Source organism: Nyctibius grandis, chromosome 25 (assembly GCF_013368605.1).
Source record: "Nyctibius grandis isolate bNycGra1 chromosome 25, bNycGra1.pri, whole genome shotgun sequence".
Lineage (NCBI taxonomy): Eukaryota > Metazoa > Chordata > Aves > Nyctibiiformes > Nyctibiidae > Nyctibius > Nyctibius grandis.
This window is the reverse complement of record NC_090682.1, coordinates 7,483,775-7,502,552: the sequence shown is the minus strand read 5'-3', so window position 1 is coordinate 7,502,552 and position 18,778 is coordinate 7,483,775. Positions and strand designations below refer to the sequence as shown.

General features: G+C 45.6%; 1 protein-coding gene across 4 annotated transcripts; it reads right to left on the bottom strand.

Moving 5' to 3' along the window:
* Positions 1 to 465: 465 nt before the first annotated feature.
* On the bottom strand, positions 466 to 18,500 carry DDX6 (DEAD-box helicase 6). 4 transcript variants are annotated; one of them, XR_011049757.1, is made up of 15 exons: positions 18,383 to 18,500; positions 15,769 to 16,233; positions 14,180 to 14,243; positions 13,636 to 13,740; positions 12,216 to 12,345; positions 11,588 to 11,734; positions 11,260 to 11,358; positions 10,388 to 10,506; positions 9,775 to 9,903; positions 9,327 to 9,443; positions 7,980 to 8,043; positions 6,955 to 7,056; positions 6,015 to 6,194; positions 2,573 to 4,757; positions 466 to 1,997 (listed from the first exon to the last, which is right to left on the bottom strand). XR_011049757.1 is itself a non-coding variant. In XM_068418413.1 (14 exons), exons 2-13 carry the CDS (start codon positions 15,966 to 15,968, stop codon positions 6,019 to 6,021), a joined length of 1,452 nt encoding a protein of 483 aa, XP_068274514.1. In that variant the 5' UTR covers positions 15,969 to 16,233; positions 18,383 to 18,500; the 3' UTR covers positions 466 to 4,757; positions 6,011 to 6,018. The 4 variants fall into 4 exon arrangements, 3 of the variants coding, with proteins under 3 accessions (XP_068274514.1, XP_068274513.1, XP_068274515.1); XM_068418413.1 differs by having other exon boundaries at positions 466 to 4,757; positions 6,011 to 6,194; XM_068418412.1 differs by having other exon boundaries at positions 466 to 4,757.
* Between the last annotated feature and the right edge of the window lie 278 nt (positions 18,501 to 18,778).

Here is an 18,778-nt window from a genome sequence, read left to right as displayed (position 1 = left end):
GGCCAGAGCCGCAGCACGTACCAGGGCCTTCCTGGAGCAGCAGCAGCCAGCGGGGCAGAGCGCAGGGGCGACTCCCGATGAAAGACGTAAAGATACAGCCCCTGCAGACTGCTGCATGCAGCGCTTCCTCAGCCCCTTACTCTCGCTGTCGAAGTCGGGGCTGCTTCGGCACGGCCATCGGATGCGAGGTAGTCTGCTCGTCCGGTTGAGATGAGACTGCACGGCACCGAGCCCTGGAAGAGCACACGCCGCCTCGGCTGGAGAGTCTGTACGGAAAGAGAACGCCTCTCGCAGCCGTGCGTCGCCGTCGAGGGCAGAGCGCCTTTCCCTTTATCGACACCGACTCCTCTTCTCGAGGCTTCTCTCCGAAGCCCGCTGCGAGCGTCCGACGTGTGCCCCGGTCCTCTATAAAGAGGACAGCACGCTTTTCGCTCAGCACAGCTGAAAGAAAAACCAAGACCAACCTGGAGTTCCAGGGAGCTTTTATTGAGTTTAATCAAACAAAATCAGGATTTTACCATTCATCTGTTTTGCACTCAGAACTCGTGAAGCTCTTCACGAGTCAGCGCTGCGCCGCACGTACAGCCAGAGAAATACATTCTCAACAAAATCTGAGCTCTGCTGGAGAGTTTGCCAATTACCGATTTAACAGAAAGCCAATTTTCCCCTCCCTCCCCTGAATGTTTTCAAGGACTAGTCCACATTTTTTGCTGGTTAACAGTAAGAATACCAACCTCTTGACTAGGGACCGGTGGATTATGATATTCCACCTGAATTGCAAATAATGTATTTTCTTGAAATAAAAGTTCCAGTTTCTTTCAATAAAGGGAACAGTGACTATTTTCTTCTCCTGACACCCCTTCCCCATAATTATTGGTTAAAATACAGCAAAGCTGTATCTTAATAAACCCATCCCTCCCCCCACCCACCCCTCCTTACCCTTTCCTAACCCGTCTACTGCAGAATTTAACAATGCTTCCACGTAGGGGTATTTCAGCAACGCAACGGTGATTTGAGCAAAACCTACAGGATAATCTGCCAAAGCCTCATTTTGAAGATCGGATGCATGCTCTTTGGTCCAGAGACCTGGTTTATTTCAGAGAGAAACTGTGATTCACAGAAGATGGACCAGAAGTTCACAGCCATCTGAAAACTCCCTGCGCAGACTACTGCTGCCCAACCCTACCGCGGCAGCCATACCGCTGGAGTTTCTGGGAACAAAATTCACTCCCTCCTCAGAAAGCGAGAGCTGCTTGGCCCCAGCGGCATTACAAAGCCCGGCACCAGGACGAGAACCACTGCAACGGCAGCTCGGGAGATGTGGCATCTCCGTAATCCCTAGAACGGAAACCGAGGCAGGACAGCCGTCTGCTCAGGTTTGCGTCCTATCAGTCATTTGAAACAACCAACCACGTGAAGCATTTTTAAATCCTTGGAGCAGACACCCTCCCCCATCCCAAGTAAAAATAAAGAACAAAAGATCAGAATGAGATGATTTGATACCAACACATACACAACATTAATTCATGTTGAGCTTCCCTGTTCTCACCCACAAAAAAAGTCACCGAGGGCAAAGGAAAGATGCTCCCATCTCATTCTGGAAATTGAAACACGTACTTCAGACCAACCCACCCCCCTCCCTTTGGGAAAAGCCCTCCGGCAACCGTAGCGTGCTCCGGAGGGCGCGCACCCAGAGGCCAGACTACGGTTTCTCTCGAGTAAGACGGCTGAGGATTCGCACCACCCTCTTCAGAGTCACCTCACCCAGCTGTGGGGCTCCATTTCATCAGATTCACAGAGCGACGCTTCCAGACTCACGAGGGGAAAAGTGCAGAATACGTCAGCTTCGCATTCACGTCATCTTTGCCAGAGGAAGTATCTGACCTAGGGCTCATCACCGAAGGCTCCAAATAAAAGTAAAGGCTGGTACGTGACCAGCAAAAACAGGAGTTTGCAAGGAATCTCAGGAAGCCAAGATTTAGACACACTGCTTACTCCTGGGTAGGGAAAAAAACAACAACAACAAAAAAAAAATATTTTTTTTAAAAAAAAAGCCCAAAACAAAAATCCTAGGATTATCCTAGTCATTTGGAGCATCTTTCCGTTTGCAAGATCGCATCTGTTAGAGATAGCCTACTAGCACCACAGATAGGCTGCTTCCTTCTTTACAAGAAGCCACCTAAAAATGGTGCCCCCGATAGTTTAGGTAAGTGCCAATCCTCAATTAGAGGCCGAGTTTAAAGTAATACTTTCAAAAGTTCTGTGCTTCAAGAGGGACCATCGACGCATGGCACCAGGCTAACCTACCACCAATCCAAGCAGAGCACACACGTCCGACTCGATATCGTTATCCTGTTCTTGTTACGTGTGTGTGCCCCGGTAAGATACAAAAACTTTTATTTACATTTTTTCCTGTCTTTGTTGCACTAAAACGATCCCTCTTCTGTCTCTCTGGAAAATCATAAGCTGGCTGCAGTACAAGAGCAAGATTTTACTTTTGGTCAAAGTTACCACCCACAAACTCCCACCCCCCACCCCCAAAAAGCACCCCAAAATTGTTTACATTTAGTACCTGCCAGTCAGATGTAAGCTGTGTGGCTCACAGAGTGTCTGTGACCAAGCTCTCGAGTTTGTACTCTAGTGCAGCATTTGCTACGATTACGGAGTCGCTGCTGACAAAAGGAAAAAAAAAAAAAAAAAATCCCAAACACAAAAACCTTTCCATCTTGTAAAGTTGTTGTCAGGAGGCACCTGGCTTCTATTTATGATCCTCAAGGAAACGGATGGGTAAGTCTGCCTTGTAGTTCCAAACGATTTTACCCCAATTTAAAAAAAGTGAAAGGGTCAAACTGGGGAGAAATTAAGACAATTAATTCCCGCCTCAAAGGCAAGCAAGCGTGGTGTGAGCGCAGCATCTGTATTCGCTATAAACGACCGAGCAAAAAGGATTGCGTTCGTCCAGGTGCCTCCTGACAGCGTCGGTGAACAGGCTAAAAGGGAATTTAAGAAGAGTACGGTTTTTGATTTGTCTCACTCCTTTTGCCTGGAGATCAGGCCAAACATCAAGCATGTTGGGAGGGGCACAATTTAAAGCAACACTACTTGACCAGAAAGCACTTTTCAGCAATATACAATGCACAATGACAGACAGCAATTCATGCCAAAACAGAGGAGATGGCAAGCAGCTTTCTGCAGCTTCTGACATTAACAGGGGTTTGCCCTGACCTGCTCACGAGTCTGTATAGAGGCCGCTCTGGGCAGAAACTGCACAATGCTGCGGGAAGTAAATCCACCCCAGAAAGCTCCAGAACTGTCAAGTCTATGCACGTAAATCGGTTTTCCGTGGTTTCTCTTAAACCCGAATCCACATCTTATGAACGTACCGCTCAGCAACACCGACGGCCGCTGGGTTTCCCTCACGCCGTGGTGGAACACGGGTCACGGCCCCCTTTCAGAGCTCGTCAGGTTCCTGAAGTTTCTAAGGGGGGAAATCCAAGCGCGTCTCCCAGCGGGCCGAGCTACAGATTTTGAGGCCTCGCAGCCCCGCGAGCGATCTCTTCCGTACGAGCCGTACAGGACAGTGTTGCTAGCACCAGAGCAAACCCACCCTGACAAGGGACGCTTGTAGAGGCCTGCTCTTCACGGAGGTCAGAGCACTTCTCTCATCGTTTAGTGTTGCAGAAAACTGAGCCCCTCTCATCTTTAGCTGCTCCCCTAATCAGTCTAATCCCTTTAACCCCAGCAACCTTCATCACAAAAGAAAAAGTTATATATGAACCCAAACAGAAAAAAAAAAAATATTTACAAAGTTTGTACAATATACACATCTGATTTTCTATGGGACACACTGCACCAGAGGAAAGAGGGCCATGGCTCTGAAACAAGTCTACGTATCAAGTGCTGTAACTACTAATGGAGACTCTTATGGAAACCAGTCTTTAGTGTTCTGCTAGAGCATAGGGCTTTTCTTATGGCTCCTGCAAAGGACGACAGGCTACTCTTTCCTTCTGGAGCTATGATGCTGCACCTAATCGGCCCAGATTTTAAGTTGGTTTTGTTTTAAATACAGGTATTTACAGTGTGGGTGAACTGCAGATGCATATCAACTCCTCCAATTAAAAAACAAAAAAAGTTGAAGACAAAAGTAGTATTACCAATACATTTCACCTCCCAGCCCTGGGCTTGAGTACTTGGGGAGGAGGAGAGGGGGAAGAGAGGGGAACTTTGACCTGAAACCAAAAAACGGCTGTTGATTCCTTGGGCTGTGTCGGAAAGGTGATATTCTGAATGGTCTCATAGCATAAGGCACTTTGCACGAATAAGTAACAAGCTCTTTAGCTTAAAAACAGATGAGTAACCAGGGAGAAGTTGAAATGCACTCAGTTGACGGCTGAAGAATTTGAAATAGCAGACAAGCTCGTGTTCATCAAGATTCTTCTCTTTTCAGGGTTTCTCTTCTTCCCTTGCTGCCCCTCCCACCCAAAGAACAAAAAAATTTAAAACCAGCAGTTAGTGCAACTAATGTTCAATCAGCACACAGTGCAAACAAGTGGAAAAACAAAAAGACATTCCTCCTTTTATCTTCTTTCTTCCTTGCTGCCAAATTTAAAAAGAAAAAAAGGCCGAGCTCATTAGTCTTCATAGTTCCGAAAAGACAAGACGAAGAAAAACCCACAAAGAGAAGGGTATCCCCAAAGAAACGATGTGTCGCAGATCCGGATCCAAGGGCTTCACCTTCTGGCATGTGTTATCAAAGTCTGAAAAAAAAAACAACCCAAAAAAACAACTACAACATCCACAGTTAGCAATTCTATGCAAAACCAGAACGTAAGTAACGCGTAACAGCTCTGGAAAAGCAAAGGGCGTTCGGAACAGCTCAACCTCGAGCACGGCTTTGCAGAAAGAGGTGCCGCTAACGCCCTACTACACCTACGGACTACGACTATCTACCGGGTTCTTGTCCTTTAGGGAAATGCTGTGACCTAGCCTGAGAACTGGTTGCTCCTTCTCTTTATACGGAGAAAGCTCATCCAGCAAAGCAGAGGCTGCAAGTCAGCTCGGCAGGACTGGCTAGAGACACAGGTTCATTTTAATGCCATCTAGCAGTTTGCTTCTATGGCCACTTGTTCTTTTGTCACCCAAGAAGAATTTCAGCAGCTTCATTGGGAGTCTCTTTCTAATTCATGATCTCTGAGAAGAGTTCAAGGAAGAACAACTTCCAACCCAAGCTGTACGGTGCCTGATCTTGCGCAACACAGCACCTTAACTAAAACCAGATCAAACATCATCCTGTAGCTATTTTGCTGGACTGCAATCCAGGGCGAGTCGTCTTCTTACAAAAGGACTCGACTCGGGAGTTTTTCCTCAGACAACGATCAGAAAAGGCACGCTTAGGAGTCTGGGACAGTGAAACCTCATTTTCTTTTAAAGCCATGTAGACGACCTCAAGCGGCAGCAAAGATGAATTACTGCTTTGCTACCTACTTTCTTTACTTGCAAGAGTTCTACGAACCAAAGGACGCAAAAGACGCGGCACCTTTAGCTCGAACCTGTTCCTACTAACTGGTGAGGTGCTGAGGCTCTTCTGGTGGTGCTCTGTTCTCAAAGCCATCCATTTTCTCTCCTCACCTTTCTGAGGACCACCCTTCCTTTCTGCCCCTCACCAATTTCTCATTTTAGCTAAGCAACACAGAAAGAATTCCTTAGGCTACTAGTAGCCATCCTGGCCTCTCCGAACACCATTCCCCGCTCCCCCTTTTCCCCCATTACTGGTCTCCTTAGCACACGGTCAGCATTTCAATTAAAACAACTGCAAATTACTCATCCTCCCCTCACAGCTTCAGCACATCCACAGAATTCCTTGCACCGACAAGCTTATTTCAAACCCTTGTTTTCACGTTCCGAGCCTCTTCAGCACATCGGTTTCCCCCTCTTCCCCTACGGCAACGTTCACACATCAGCTCTTCTCTCATCCAACGCAACTTCTCTATTCAAGAAAGCATTTACGTACGCACATGTTTACTGTTTCTCATCTTCTACAGGTTCACTGTGGTATTCTGCCACATACAGGCTCTTGTCAATGTTGCTTGGTATGGGTTTAATTTCAGTTCCCAACTGCTCCTCAATACTTTTCAGGTTGAATCGATCATCATAGGTGATCAAGTTGATGGCCAGGCCAAGATGACCAAAGCGACCTTGACCGAAAGAAAAAAAAACACAAAAACAAAAACAAAACAAAAACGAACTGAATAACAGAAGGCTGAGAAAGTCTGCAGACCGTGGAGTTACTAACATCACTCTGATGATAAAAGCAAATCCAGACCCTGCCACAGGCCTCTACAACTTTCACATCAGTTTTCGCTAAGGAGTTTCATACCGCTATAGCAGTAAGAAAACGCAGGAGGTTTAAAATGCTCTGACGACACCTTCTCGTTAATAACCGATGAAAAGTTTTCCGCTACTGCATTGTGCACGTCCAGCCGTTCTTCAGTAACGGAGCTCTTGAACAAGCCTGAACTATAAAGTTCAAGTACACCGCGTTCCTTTGTTTACTGCCTTTCTTAAGGGTCTATTTTGCTCGTGTCCGGACATCAGAAACATACCTTGGAGCACACGCAGAAGAAAGCTATGCTTAAGACACCACGGAAGCTAGGTTTTCAGTATAGAATTTTCCCAAAATGCAAACAGGAGCATCAGTAAGTCTCCTGAGGTTAAAGAAAAATATGCTTTTTTTTTTTCATTAGGCTGTTCAGGCCAGTCTCAAGAGCACAGCCCTTTGTTCAGATATTTGTGAGGATAACCATCTGAGATGACACCCAAAAATAAATTTGTCAGAAATATCAAAGCTACCTAAAATGATTCTCAGATGCGGTAATAAAAAACAAAGCCAATTCAAGCCTAAGAAACATCACAGTCATCGGCAAAGTTGTACCCAAACGATGTTTCTCCTCTCACCTGATCTGCCAATACGATGGAGATACGTCTCTGCCAGCTTTGGGAAATCAAAGTTTATCACCACATTCACAGCTTGGATATCAATACCTCGGGTAAACAGATCTGAAAGACAATCCAAGTCGGGAAGAAAGTTAATTTCAACAACATCAAATGCTGACAGTATTTAGGGTAGAAAGATTAACAACAATTAACATTGGCTTGCACTAGTTTCCAGATATAAGTTTCCCTTGTATCAAAGACAGTTTACATACAATTCTGTTACGGCTCCTTCTTGCTTTTTATCCATTACAAACACGAATAATACAAGAAGAACGACCGAAACACCGTATCTGCACATCTATGCCAAAAGAAGTCACTAGCACGAAGCTAATTTTTTTTCACGTTAGACTATTTGTGAGCAGGTCTTCTTACACAAGCGTCTCCTCACACATGGGTCTGCACTGCCAATGTCATAACAGCCTTGAGATCTGAACTACATCCCGCTAGGTTCAACTACTTTTATTCTGCTTCTAGGGATTTTTGTTAAGATGACCCAGACACATGCAGTGAACAGCAGACACTGCCACGGTACTGCTCAAACAGCCCATACAATGGAGAACTCAGATAATACACAGGCCAATCACAACTACAAAAATATTTAGAAAAGATGAGCTACAAACATTTAAAAATGGGCAAATCTTACTCAGGCGATCCTAGCCACAGTTCTACCGATATTTCGTAAAGCTTACGGCCCAACAACTTAGAGAGCAGTCACACGTGAAAACGTACAGAAAACGTAACTAGCGCAGAAAATGCTATCACAGTAAAACGATTTGTTAGCAAGTTGCACCTCCACAGTTTGTCACAAAAGACAAAAATCTACATGCCTAAAGGAGTGCTGCACCCCGCTACACACAGGCTTGATAAAGACATCTTACCGAGACGTGTTGTTTTGTTTTATTACAAATCAAGTAATTTATTATACCTGGGCTAATGCGCTTTCTGTCACAACCTTTAGAAACAGCAAAAGGTTTAGGAATTCTTACCAGTGCAAACAAGATTGCGGCACAAGCCATTTCGGAAATCGTGGAACACACGATTGCGGTGCTCCTGGAAATATATACAAAAACAAAGGAAAAAAACCCAAACAAACAGCTGTGACTTTCAGGTGTATTCAAGTTACAAACACTGAACTTCAATCACCTGAATCCCACCCCCTCCTCATTAGAGGACAGCTGAATCAAACAAAGCTGCCAGTACATATTTTTTAGCACTTCTCAGCCATATGTTCTAAAGAACATACCAGAGGGGCCCTTGGCACCACTTTTCGACAAAGACGCTTAACTGAATGTGTTTTAAAGCCTCCTACAGTTGCAGCAAAGCCATCTCAGAATAAGAGTATCTTAAGCCACAGTTACACGAAACACACATCAAGGAAGTTAAACTGATATTTTGACTATCATCTTCCCCCAGCCCCCTGCCAAATTCAACGCACGTTCTACTCATTCCCTTAAAAACTAAAGCTGGCGGTAACTCCGTTTTCCAGTACGGAGTATTTTTCACTACCCATTCAGAATTAGGGGTGGGACGAGTCAATTGTGAAGACTCTCCTCTCACAAACGAGTCGCTTTGGGCCACGCAGAGATTAAGTAATATCACTGTTAAGAAGTGAAATTAACAGCAGGAATGAACGAGTTGATGGTTTCCACACAAACACAGCTGCATTTTGCCACAAAGATCATTTACTGACCGATCAAAAGCATACAACAATCAGACTTCAAGGAACCTATTTGCATATCTCAGTTCTCAATACCAACACCACTTCTATTTCTGCTTAATTAATTACTGGTCTGCATATGGCCCAGTAACACTGGCATTACCTCTCAGTTCCATGAACAGAAAGGTAAGTTTCCTCTAAAGCCTTCATTTGATTTTATTCTAGCTTACATACAAAATGAAAAAATATTTCAAAGTCATTTACGGCTTGCAAAGCCACGGAGGGCGCTCAGTCGGCCGGAATCGTGGTTTTCCCCGTTTGTTTTAAATCAGGCTCGTTTTCATCTCTGTCAGTTACGCTGCGTGGTCTACCGTGGCGCCCCATGTCGGCAAAAGCGATAAGGCAGCAGCGGTAAGAACTGTGCCTTCTGGCCACGGTCTGTGCTTACGCTGAACTAATTAACCTGACCTGAAGTACTCTTAGATAACAAATGACCAGCTACACCAAATAGTCTAGAAAGGGGCTAGGGGGATGTCTGAAAACAAATCGATAGCAAAGCAATACATGTTTCAGTTTTCAAAGACCATGCAAATTTAAAGGAAGCATGAGACTTAATTCAGCTATGCAGTAAAGCTTGGGGTGCTGTGGAATAAACCGCTGTAGACATCATACTTACCTGCCTCATTTTAGCATGGATATAGAAGCAGGAATAGCCCAGCTGGGAGATCTTTTTGGCTAGCAATTCAACCCGTTGAGAGGAGTTGCAGAAAATGATCGACTGGTTAATCTGGAGCTGAACATATAAGTAGCGTGCTCAGTAAACACAGCATTTTACTAACAAATGATTCAAGACCGAAGTCTAAATCTCTTCCAGAAAGAAAGCAAAGTAGGTATGGCTGCTGGTAATTTGCACAGTATATATCCTTGTACAAGACGGGGAAAAAAATTAACAAAGTTCTATAACACAAAGGTGTGGGACAAGAAGCACGCGTTTTTAGCTTCGGCTAAATAGCACGCTTCGACAAGGAAAAAGCGTTGTTAAGCTCTTTGCCACTCCCAGTCTTATTCTTGGCTCCGAAAGGTAAAAAGCTTCTGTATGTTCTTGACCCAGCCCTGCTGCTTACCCTGGAAAACAGCGTATTGAGGCAGTGTACTTTCTGACGCTCAGTTACATAGGCATAGTACTGAGTAACTCCCTTCAAGGTCAGCTCCTCCATCAGATTAATCTCGTAGGGTTTCTGCAAATGGGAATTCTGAAAAATAAAGGTAAGGATAAAGCGGACATATCTACATGCAAAACAATCAAAGTACTTCCCACCCGTGGGCACATTTAACTTCCTCCACGGCAAGGATGCGCTACCTAGCCACTCGCTCTTCGGGCTATACACAAAACAGTAAAATTTCACAAAGGATTACTTATAAATCCAAGGCAACCGAGCAGGCCAAACAGGAGCACCCTCCGGAAGCAAATCAGCGCAGATGGCACGTCGCTAATGTACAAAGTGGAAAACAGTACCTTATAGGCAAGAACTGTGTGTTCCTAGCTTTCCCATCAACACTCTCGTGGGTCAAAAATTATTTTCAAGTTTCTGTCCTAGATTTAGGCTGATTTAGACTGAACCAGCGAAGTTCGGATGCATTTAAAACACCGAGCGCTAACAGCTATGCGCCGCTCATTCACGTACTTCACGTGCAACATCACCACCATCAGACGTATACAAACACATCTGCGCTCACCATGAACTTCTGTACGCTCAAAGGGAAAGTGGCCGAGTAGAGCAAAATCTGTCTGTTTTTAGGTAGCGTGAGAATAATGTCTTCCATTATTTGAACAAAATCTTGAGACAGCAACTTATCTGCCTGTAACAACAGAAGTAATGAAGAGTAAGTTAAATTAACAGGGCAAGATTTCAGTCTTCTGGTAGCACCACATTGGGGGGAAAAAAAAACAACCCCAACCAGAACGAAACACCAGGAGCATTCTCCCGGCCGTTACGATGGGACCGTCCCCTTTGGGGCACAGACCGCGCCCCAAACGATGTGTCGTTTAGCTGCTGGAGTCGGGATTCTTCAGTAAAAGGAAGTTCACCCTCTCCTGGTTTTCAGCACTTAAGATTCAAGCAGAATCAAATTCAGGACAAATAAATGGAATCTAAACTGAAAACGGTTATCGGGGTTCCTATCAGAGTCATCCCAGAGCTTTCACACAACTGTTTTCTCAACCTCTCACTCGGACGCCTATACGCTACTGCACGTTCACAAATCAGCTTTATACACAATTATGTGGTAAGCACAGCGCGCTCACTGGAAACTGAAACCAAATGAAATGCATTCCTTCATTTCAGAATAGACAGTTAATCTGTTCTTCAGGAACAGCAAAGACGACAGGAAAGGCAAATCTTCCTAGGTCATTTTCTTAAAAGATCCACCTGCAGAAGAATTCCTCTGCCAAAATACCTTCTTCAAAAATACTGAGAAATGGATGAGCTACAACCTTGTAGCGTCTCTAAGCAAAGTTTGATTTTTGCTGTGCATAACGAGGAGACCCGCCAAGACACATCATTGCTTTAACTTGGTGTTAAAATCCCAAAACATTTAACATGAGCAACTTGCCTCATCCAATACTATCATCTGGACATGCTCAACTTTTGCTACTCCTTTCTTGATGAGATCGAGAATTCTCCCAGGGGTAGCTATCACCACATGCACTGTAAGGTTAGAAGAGCAAAAAAATGGTTAAGGCGACTAAAACAATGTTTCTGACATTCATGACCATGTTTCATACGAACAGTTTGAGAGAATGACAGCAAACAGCAAACATGACCTATCGTAGTCTTGTCTGTAACAGACCAACAATAACAACAAGCAGAAATTCCACTGCCACGCTGTAAAAGCCACGAACAAACAGCTACCGTAGCATAGCAGAAGCACTCTGACCTGTGTCGTCAAGCCTCATTATGTCATCCCGCAAATTGGTTCCTCCCGTCGTTGCCATCACTTTGGCACCTCCCATGTGTTTGCTGACTTGGATACAGATTTGACTGACCTGCAGGGCTAGTTCACGGGTGGGAACGATCACCATTGCTGCAAGTTAAAAGCATCAGTGTGAGCTCCTAGTAACACGCTGTATCTTAAATACTAATCCTTAGAGGAGACAGAGACTTTATGAAAGCTGTACTTCGATGTTCTGGAGTTCCACCCTGGAAATCCCGAACAAGACCCAGAAACTGCTTTCAACAAGGCAAATTCTGTGCCAGGGTTCTCCATCCCTCGACGTTCCCTCCACGCGAGTCCCCCAGCCAGCGTGCTAGCTTATTATAGCAAATCCACTTTCCGGGGCAAGATGGTAACGTCCAGAGGACGTCTTCCGTTTCAAGCTTTTGAAAGCAACTGTGGGACTTGAAAATTCCACCTCCCCTCCACCACTCCCCATTAACTTTCTTTGAAAGTACAAGCAGATGACCTATGCTGCTCAATTTCATCGACCAGTTTTAGATTCGAGTCTGCAACGTAGCGACTGATACCATTACCTGGCTGCAGCTAAGTGAGATCCATTTCAACTGACCTTGTATATTGTCCTTCTTTAAGTCTAGCCGTTCAAGTAAAGGAATGAGGTAGGCTCCGCTCTTGCCTGTTCCATTTTTCGCTCTAGCCAAGATATCCCTACCAGATAAAGCAATGGGGATGCTCTCCTCCTGAAATGCAACGACAGGCAGCGCATGAGCAATCGTAAGCCACGCTCGCTGAAGCGGCCTGCCAAATTTAACTCTCGTCGCTAACAGTATCGCGCGAAATCCCATCGTTTCATGAACGGAATATCCTGCAACTGCAAACATCGCACACTCTCGACAGGAAGCCGTTAGACCTAGCAGTAAAGAGCTCCCCGACAAACCAAAAGCTCCGCTCCCCACATCCCACTTAAAAGTCCTTATCTTGCCCGGTCATAAGGAAACCAGGGATCAGGTACCACAGGAACCACAGTAAACCCATACTGACACATTAAGAAAAAAAAGTGAAAAAATAGGAAAAAAAGTGAAGAGACAATGACAGTCACTATCAAACTCCTCCTATGGAGAAAAGATACCCACCTATATCTTAACATCAGAACCACCTCAGCCCGTGTAATTCAAACCTGCACGCTCCTGTGATATACTTCTCATAAAACCAGGAGACTTTCCTTTAGAAACTTCAGCCGTTCAAACACAGGCCCCGAGTATTTTTCACTTTACTGTCTTTTACAGCAACATCTAAAGAACTCTCAGCCTTTTGGAAAGGCAGCAGGTTAGAAACTGTTTTAAAGCAGACAAATTACCTAAAAGCCACAGCTTTCTCATGCCCTAAGGAGATCAAGTAGCAGAGCTGTGTCAATGATAATCCTCCAAAGAGCAATCGAAAGAGACTTCAACCTCCCCGCCACCCGACAAGCTTACACATCAACAGTTCCCAGTAGAACAAGCCTTAAAAGTAAAAGCAAGATGGAGGGACAGAAAAGTAAACTCGCTAACCTATTAATCTCTCTCCCATAATCTCCTTTATGCTCCTTCCAGACGCTTACAATAAAAAAAGCCAAGACTGTGCGATAAAGCCATAGTTATGTTTGTAACAACTAAAGGTACGCAGCCTATGGTAACTCAGTTTTCGGGAAAACTTACAGAACAGCTCTGCTCTCATTGCGACTACTTATGTGAAGGATGTTACTGAACAGCGGATTAACACACCAATACCTCCAGAGTGAAAAGGAAAACCCAAGTTAACTTCTCTAAAGCGTAAGTCAGTCCCCTCTCTAAGTCACCCGTTGCGTGAGTTAGCGATTTAGTCGGGTGTTAGAAAGTCTCGCCTTCCCCAAAGGGCCACCGAGTTCTACCGTTCACAACCCCAGTTTTCCCAAATCATGATGTCACTATTGGACATTTAATCATGAATAAGAATGTTAATAAATTTATAAAAATTAAATACTGCTTTTAAGTAGTCTGTTTGTACACAACCTGAATAGGAGATGGTTTTTCCCAGCCCATTTCAAAAATTCCCATCAGCAACTCCCGTTTCAAACAGTAATCTTCAAACTCGTTTCCTTTTGTGGAGGTCACGTCCTGAGTAATCAAAAAAAAAGCACATCCATAAGATCAGGTCATACAACCCGCAGCTATAGATTGGTCTGACTCAATGAGAGATTGCCAATGCAAGAAGACCACAAAGCACATTCATTACTACAGTGGAGAAGGAAACATTAGCTTTCTCCTAACCAGATACAGTTCTGTGAACATACACTGACATCTCGCGTCTGCCTCGCAAGGGACAATCGTTCCCATGCTGTAGCATGACTCAAGTAAGAAATCCACTGTAAACTCCGTTTTTGAGCTTTCCAAGAGAAGCATCTCTCCCGAGCAGTCGTGGAAGAAATTAATTCTTCATTTAAAACAGCCAGAGCTGAACTGCTTTTCAGTCTTCGCTTACTGCAAATATTTTGCCGCTCCAGCTTCTCTCGCATCTTCTAGTTAATATTTATTCCTACCATTCAAACATCCTTACCGAAGTTTTGATTCTCAAATCCTTTGGAGGGAGTTTTAAAGTCTTCTTCCAGTCATCACCAGGTCTATAGCAAAAAAAAGTTTAAAAAATTTTTTTTTAAAAATCAGGTTTAATAATTTCATTTTACATTTTTATTTTCTTAGATACAGTGACGAACGTGTAATATTTTCACCTCCTGAAATCTAAAAGCGCCTACACGTATGAGCTCAAGTCTTCTCTGAGCTAAGCAGAATGCCACAGGCAGGAAACTGTAAACAGAGAAAATCAGCAGTCTGCCAAGCGCACAGAGAATTTGTGAAAACTTTATCCAGTCATGAATCAAGTCCCATTTTTAGGGCACTGAATCAATCCAGTAGAACACAGATTTAAAACTGAGCACTAACTTAGTCATATGACAGAAACTGGCTATAATAAATCCACAGGAGAATATTTCATCACTTAAGAGAAAAAAAAAAAAAAAATTCTCCTGCCCTGGGAACATCCCTTTTTAATCCACGAGTAATGCGAGAAGATAAAAAACACTTCTGGGGAGAAAAATCAAGTAAGCACACACTCCACTTGTTGATCAAATGTTGTCTTTTGCTCTCAATGACTTTTAGACACCCATCCTCTCTCGAAGCCACTGTACATGGCAGAGTAAGTCCTCTTCCCCAATCCCAGGAAGTCATGAGTGAATTTTGATGAGTTTAACTCATCAGTTTCATTAAAGTAACCCATAAAAAAAAAAAAAAAAACCAAAAAACAACAAACAAACAAGGGCGGGGGGGGAACAAGTTAGGCAAACTTTAAGAACTTGAGTATTCCATTACGCAGTCTCTGACGACAACTGGCATTTCCTTCGCGAGTAATTTAGTAACGAAATAAAAGTGAATGTTGTTCACGGGGAGGAGGAACCACGGGGAAAAAAAGAAAAGGAACACATTACCGTACCATCCGAGTCTTTTACATCTTTCAGAATTTCTAACCAGCACACTCACATTTTATTAGCACACTTCCAAAACCAGTTTGATGGTAGGTGGGTATCACAGTGGTACCATATTATCTGAGCTCAGGCTTTGATGAATTAAAGCCAGAGCGTTACACCGAGGAGAGCAAGCGCTACTGTTTAAGATCAACGACAACAGGTAACTGACTTTAAAGAATTTCTCACCATGAGACACAACTGCAACAAACAACTGAAAAGCATACACAACTGGACTGAGTCTAGGTGGCGTTTCCTCCTCTATCTTAAATTTCAGTTCAGTTCCTTCCCACTTCCCAACTTCCCTCTCATACCACTCTCAATGAGCAAAGAAAACAGGATGCTGCTGCTGCTGCTCAGTGGGCTACCTCTGACAAGCGGCTACACATTCTGAAAAGCAAAGCGTCAAATTCAGTTTTCACAATGAACACACTGCAAAGATCACTGTCAGAGAGAAGCTCGCACGTGGAAATACAGCTTGCTTTTCATAATGCACATCACAGGACGCTTCTAGCCGTCCATGTCATAAAATAACAGAAGTAAACTTTTTAAACACGGGAACCCAAGAACGCTTTCCCATACGTTACTTCTAAGCATTGCTTTTGCAGCAGCCGATACAAACACTTACTTAATAGCGGTGGTCATGCTCTGTGCTTGCTGTTGAGTGCCGTTATTGATTGTGTTGGCATTTTTCAGCTGGTTCATCTGTTGCTGAGTTTGTGTGCCTCCACCTCCTGGGCCCCCGCTGGGTTTTACAGGGCCTCTCAACTGCCCATTCTGACTGGATAGACCCATTATAACAGGGTTCTCTGTTCTGGCCGTGCTCATGTTTTTATTTTCAAAGATGTCTTTTTAGACTTCAAAACTTTGAAATTCAGTACAGAAACTGTAATAACAGTTTATTAGACTCTCCAAAACGAAGAGATAAATAAGTCTTGCTCAATATATGAGTCCTTTATTGCAATGCAGGCAAGCACCTGTAAAGTCACTCAAAAGTAAAGTAGTAACTTGCTCTGATGCACTGTGGATCAACTTTTTTTTAAAAAAAGCCCTCTGACAAAGTTGAGTTATATCCGAATTCACTCGCTTCAATCTGAAAGAGAAGCATACGATAACAATTAGTACGTGGATTTTTTTGAACGCAAATCACATCAGTTTACCTTTGTGTTTTAAGAATAACTTCTTCCCGGGCAGCTCACAACAGTACTTGCTTTTCTGTTCTCTCGGTGGTAATTATCAAGACACGCATCAAAGTTTTTTCCTCTTTCTACAAAGCTGCACCCACCACCTTCAGTCACCAACACTAATTTTCTAAACAGCTGTACTGTCGGCAGCATTCCAGTGGCTAACTGCTTGAAAAATACTACCTGCCTCCCCACCCCGTGAAGTAAACATGAACTGTATCAATTGCTTTGCCAGTTCTTGAAATTCCCCCGCTTCTGGGACACAGCAAAGCAGCCTTAAAATGCTAAGCGATAAAGTTACGTGCAAGTTTGTGACAGGACAGTATCGAGAGGACGTTCCAGTTAGAACTGACAAAACCCTTAAGTTACTCCGATCGCACGTTTCGCTTTGAAAGGGAAATAGAAATTATCTTATATTTTTCTTAATTAAACAAAAACAAAAACCAGCTAACCCTCCTCCAGCCCAAAAAGTTAGTTCAACCCACTTACTCAAACTTTCATTGGGTATTGATGTAACACCATTCAGAACAGCGAAACTAACGCTATCGTCAAGCTGAAGTAGCTTCCCGTTGTGTTAACTCTAAGCGACTGAGCCTAAACTGAAGCAGTAATATACATTTACGCTAGATATCTAGCTTCCTGCTTATGTGTTCCGCGTGACGCTACCTTCCAGCTGTTAGTGACAACTCATGTCGCGCTCAAAAGATAACACCTGGAATACATGACTTCATATTGACACCATATTTAACAGAAAGGCTGGTAAAACTGTGAAGAGATAATATAAAGCCTGCACCTTACGTACAGAAAGCAAGCATGGCCCAGAGCTCAAAAACTCCTTATGATTCTATTAGGGAGCCAGGACATTCCGAGTCGGAAACCTTTCGGAAGCAACCGAAAGTAGGCTTGCCTGTACAATTTCTCATCACAACACCTCTGTATCTCGGGAAAATGCAAAGGAAAAACCAGCAGAATACTGCTTCCTAACTTTAGCGTGCACAAAAAATGCGCATTTCCCCAGTGAATAAAAGGCACATTTGAGAGCATTTCAAGAGGATGGAAAAGGAATTCAGACTCTTCCCAGCTGTTTCCAAGCATGTCAATTCTAGCTTCAAAGTTTGCAGAACTAGAATTTTTCTGCTCGTTATCTTCCTGCCTGGAAGCACCGTTTCAAGGTATCTTTGAAAGGATATTGATCCTGCCCATTAACTTCGCAAACACCGAACGAGTCACAAAAGTAACCAGGGCTGCCTAGAAGGCCAGATACGAACGCCGAGTTCTCCAATACTGTAGGAGATGGAACCTCTCAGTCCCTTAACCTCTCTCGCTCGTAACGACCCTTAAAAAGGACAGAGAGATTAAAGGAGAACGCACAGCCTCATCGCACCCAACAAATTTCCCCCTTCCGAGACGAGACGCGCCTCCATTTCGCAAACCGGCGGTCCGACGGAAAAAAGGCTCCCCGCGCCACAACTCTCCTCTCCAGGCGCAGACCACGTAGGCAGGCGGGTTGGGGGTCAAGGCTGCCGCCGCTAGACCTTTCCCTTCCTCAGGCGACAGCCGATGCCCCGCGCCTCGGCAGAGCCAGGCCGGGCCGGCCCCGGCTCCGGCACAAAGCGGCCACGCAGCTCGACCGGCCGCAGGAGCCCCCGCAGTGCCCATTGTTTCCGGCAATCCCGGGCCGCACTGCGGCGTCGCCCCCGTCGCGGCTGAGCGCGGCGCGGCCTCCGGGCCCCGCGGCGGGGCCGGCGCCTCCCGCGAAACGCAGCTGCGCCACACCAACACCTCCCGCCCGCGAACAATGGAGCGGCCCCCGCCCGCCGCCCCGCCGCTCGGGCCGTCAGCTACCGCCGCCGCGGCCCCTCCCCGCGCGCCGGCCCCGCGGCCCAGCCGCTCCCGCCGCGGCCCGGCCGCCCCCGGCCCGCTCGTAGCCCCTTGGCGCCGCCAGGCCCCGCCGCTCCCGCGGCCCTCCATAGGCCGCGAGGCTCGACCGGGCGGCAGCGGCGCCCCGCTCCGCTCCCGCGGACCCGTGCCCGCCCCGGCGCCCTGGCCCGTCCTCACCGCCACCAGCCGCGCTCCACCCTCGCCCAGGTATAAAATCCTCTCGCTCCCCCTTGGTGCCTTGTTATGGCGACTCGACGCTCCAAGATGGCGGCTTCCTCCTTCCTCCCGTGCGCCCTCCCCCTCCCGGCAGAGGAGCAGGCCGGCCCCGCCCCCTACGTACGCACGCACTTACGCCCGGCCCCGCGTGGGGTCGCCGCGCCGCGCTCCCTCAGCCACGTGACCGCGCCCGCCGCGGGGCGGCCCAGTGCTCCCGCCGCCCCTGTTGCCCGCGAAAAAGCCTGGGAGGGTAACGCGGTTTGGCTACGCAGTCGTTAAAACACAGCTAACACCAACATAAAAGACATTAGCCGCGGCATGCACGAGCCATAACCACCGATCGTGACAGGCTGGAAA